Source organism: Ostrea edulis, chromosome 10, assembly GCF_947568905.1.
Source record: "Ostrea edulis chromosome 10, xbOstEdul1.1, whole genome shotgun sequence".
In the NCBI taxonomy this organism is placed as follows: domain Eukaryota; kingdom Metazoa; phylum Mollusca; class Bivalvia; order Ostreida; family Ostreidae; genus Ostrea; species Ostrea edulis.
The window spans coordinates 5,104,675-5,107,126 of record NC_079173.1 but is presented as its reverse complement, the minus strand read 5'-3'; the positions used below and the strand labels follow the sequence as shown (position 1 = coordinate 5,107,126).

At 42.1% G+C, this 2,452-nt stretch overlaps 1 protein-coding gene across 1 annotated transcript; it reads left to right on the top strand.

Moving 5' to 3' along the window:
* The first annotated feature begins 490 nt into the window (after positions 1-490).
* On the top strand, positions 491-1,630 carry LOC125666338 (uncharacterized). Its single transcript, XM_048899512.2, has one exon. It carries the CDS (start codon positions 491-493, stop codon positions 1,628-1,630), a length of 1,140 nt encoding a protein of 379 aa, XP_048755469.2.
* Positions 1,631-2,452: the final 822 nt, after the last annotated feature.

Below are 2,452 nucleotides of genomic sequence, written 5' to 3'. Positions count from 1 at the left end.
AGGGTATCATTAGCTCTAAATCTGAAACAAATGTTGTAAGAATGTGCTAATATGATAATTTTGTATGTACATTGAAATTATAGCGAGAGCCAAATATAAGTTACATTCTACTTTCTTGCAGCTGGTATAGACCTACTAAGACGAGTCAGTTTAGAGGACCAGCAGAAAACTGACATGGAGGAACAAGAGGACAACCAGACTAACCGCAGGACTGCAGAGAACACTGGCATGGAGGAAGAAGAGGACATCGAGATTAACAACAGGCCTGCAGCGAACACTGACACGGAGGAAAAAGAGGAGGAGGCTGCAGTAAATAGGTGTGAGAATGATATCGTTCCAGGTAACGAATGAGAGGCTGCCAAGCCCAAAAGGCTATCCTCAGGCCTGCAGTCAGGCCCATTAGAGAGGCAACACAGCATTGCCTATTTTCGTCAGATGAGGAGGATCACAGCAATGAAGCGGAGCACTCTGCCACTTCCGACATTTTGAAATGAAAGCAGCCATCCCCAGATCTCCTGATTCCGAGGGATATGGCAGAAAAGCTGGTAGAGATATCCGCTTCACCACAGGTATAAAGAGCGTTCTCCAAAAACTTGGATTTTACGATGTTCCGGCAGCATACGCGGAGTTGCCTATATGGAGAGAGTTCGACGAGGCACTTGGTAAGTATAAGAAAATGGTCAAGGCGAACAGAGACAAACATCTGAAAAATGTGCAAAGGATAATGTGGCAAATGGGAGGAAAGAGTATCGATTTTAACAGGAAAATGATGACAAGGTCGGGGGTAGGCGAATTTTACGATTATTTAAGGGAGAACAAAGTTGATGCTCAGACAACCGTCAATTATTACAAATCTTTTTGTGAATTCCTTGAACATTTTCTTAACAATACTGACATGATTACGGAGGACCACGGGGAATATGTAAGATTGGATCACCTTCTCCGATTTTTTAAGAACATGGGAGTTCTGCAGAAAGACGCCCATGAATCATACAGAAAGAAGGTTGTGATGGCAGCCCCTCCTCCGACACCAGAACGACTGCATGCGGTAGTGGACGCCATTGGTAAGTATGCAAAGACGAAGATGAGGGAACTGAAGTCGAAGAAGATTAAAGTCAACCGCGAGATCGTAGCAGTCTTCAATCGCTACATAGCAGCCGAGGTCTGCCTTCGTCATGGACAAAGGCAAAGCGTGATCCAAAACTGGGAGATTGAGAGCTATTTAAACGTTCTTCAATTACCAGAATGCACAATCATCACGGAAAAGGGTAAGTGGTTTGTGATCCCCATTCACAAACATAAAACCTCCATGAAGTTCGTCGCGAGGATAATTTTTGATGCCGACATAGTAAGTTTTGTCAAGAATTACATTAAAGTTGTCAGGGACGAAATTGTGCAGCGTACCGGCACAACAAGCCCCAATTTTTTATTGCAGTATGACGGGGAAGGGTTTGTCAGAGTGGCACAGGGACTTGCAGATGCCCAACATCGTCTCCAAATGACGTCCATCATCACGATAAGCGATGCAAGAAAATCCCTTGAGACTTTTGTTCAGGGTCTTCCCAATCGGGTACAGAAAGACGTCGCTGATTACCTGTGCCATTCAACAGAGACTCGGGACAAGGTCTAAATTCAAAGAGCACTACACAGTTTAAAGACCACTGCACAGCCGTCCATGCCATAGAAGGTATGAGAGCTGCATGTATATATATAGAAAATGTGCAGATTGCCAATGATGTAGCGAATGGTGGTGCAAATGTAAACTTTGTGTTTTAGAGCCAAGTTTTTCCAGAATATCTGATATAGCGTGACCTTTGTGTTTACCTGAAGTGACGTAGGTAATACAGACAGGAATGTTGCATTTTTCACAGTGTTTATCGTCGTGGTCTGGACATTTTGGGTAGTTAGGAGTGGAATTTCTGTGTAAAAAGGGCACGACATTGTGTCTTTTAGATGAGTCTGAGACATGCTTTCCTGCACAGTTAACAAAGAGATTTATATTGCAAAGTTCACAGTGACTCTGTAGGGGGACAGTTTCACAGCGGTCACACAGTAGGACTTCCTGAACACTGCGCCGGGGATGCATTTTTGATGCCGGGATCACACGAGAAGTTTACTGTTAATTAAATAACAACGGAATTTCATTTCAAGATTTTGACAGATTACAACAATTAATGAAATAGAATTATAGTATGATATAAAACACAGCGGTCATTACTATAATAATAATTTAGTCTCCCCTTAAAATCCAACATGGCCTCCCTGTTCTTTCGACCTTCCGTCTAGTCCTGAGAATTAAATACCTGTGCGGCATGTCAGCCTGTATACACTTTCTATACGTCAGACGTAAAGATTTCCTTTCATTAAAAAAATGGAATCTGCAAACAATTTATAATTATAACTTCTTTGATTATATCCTTTTTTATTTTGAATTCGGCCTTTTGTATAATTA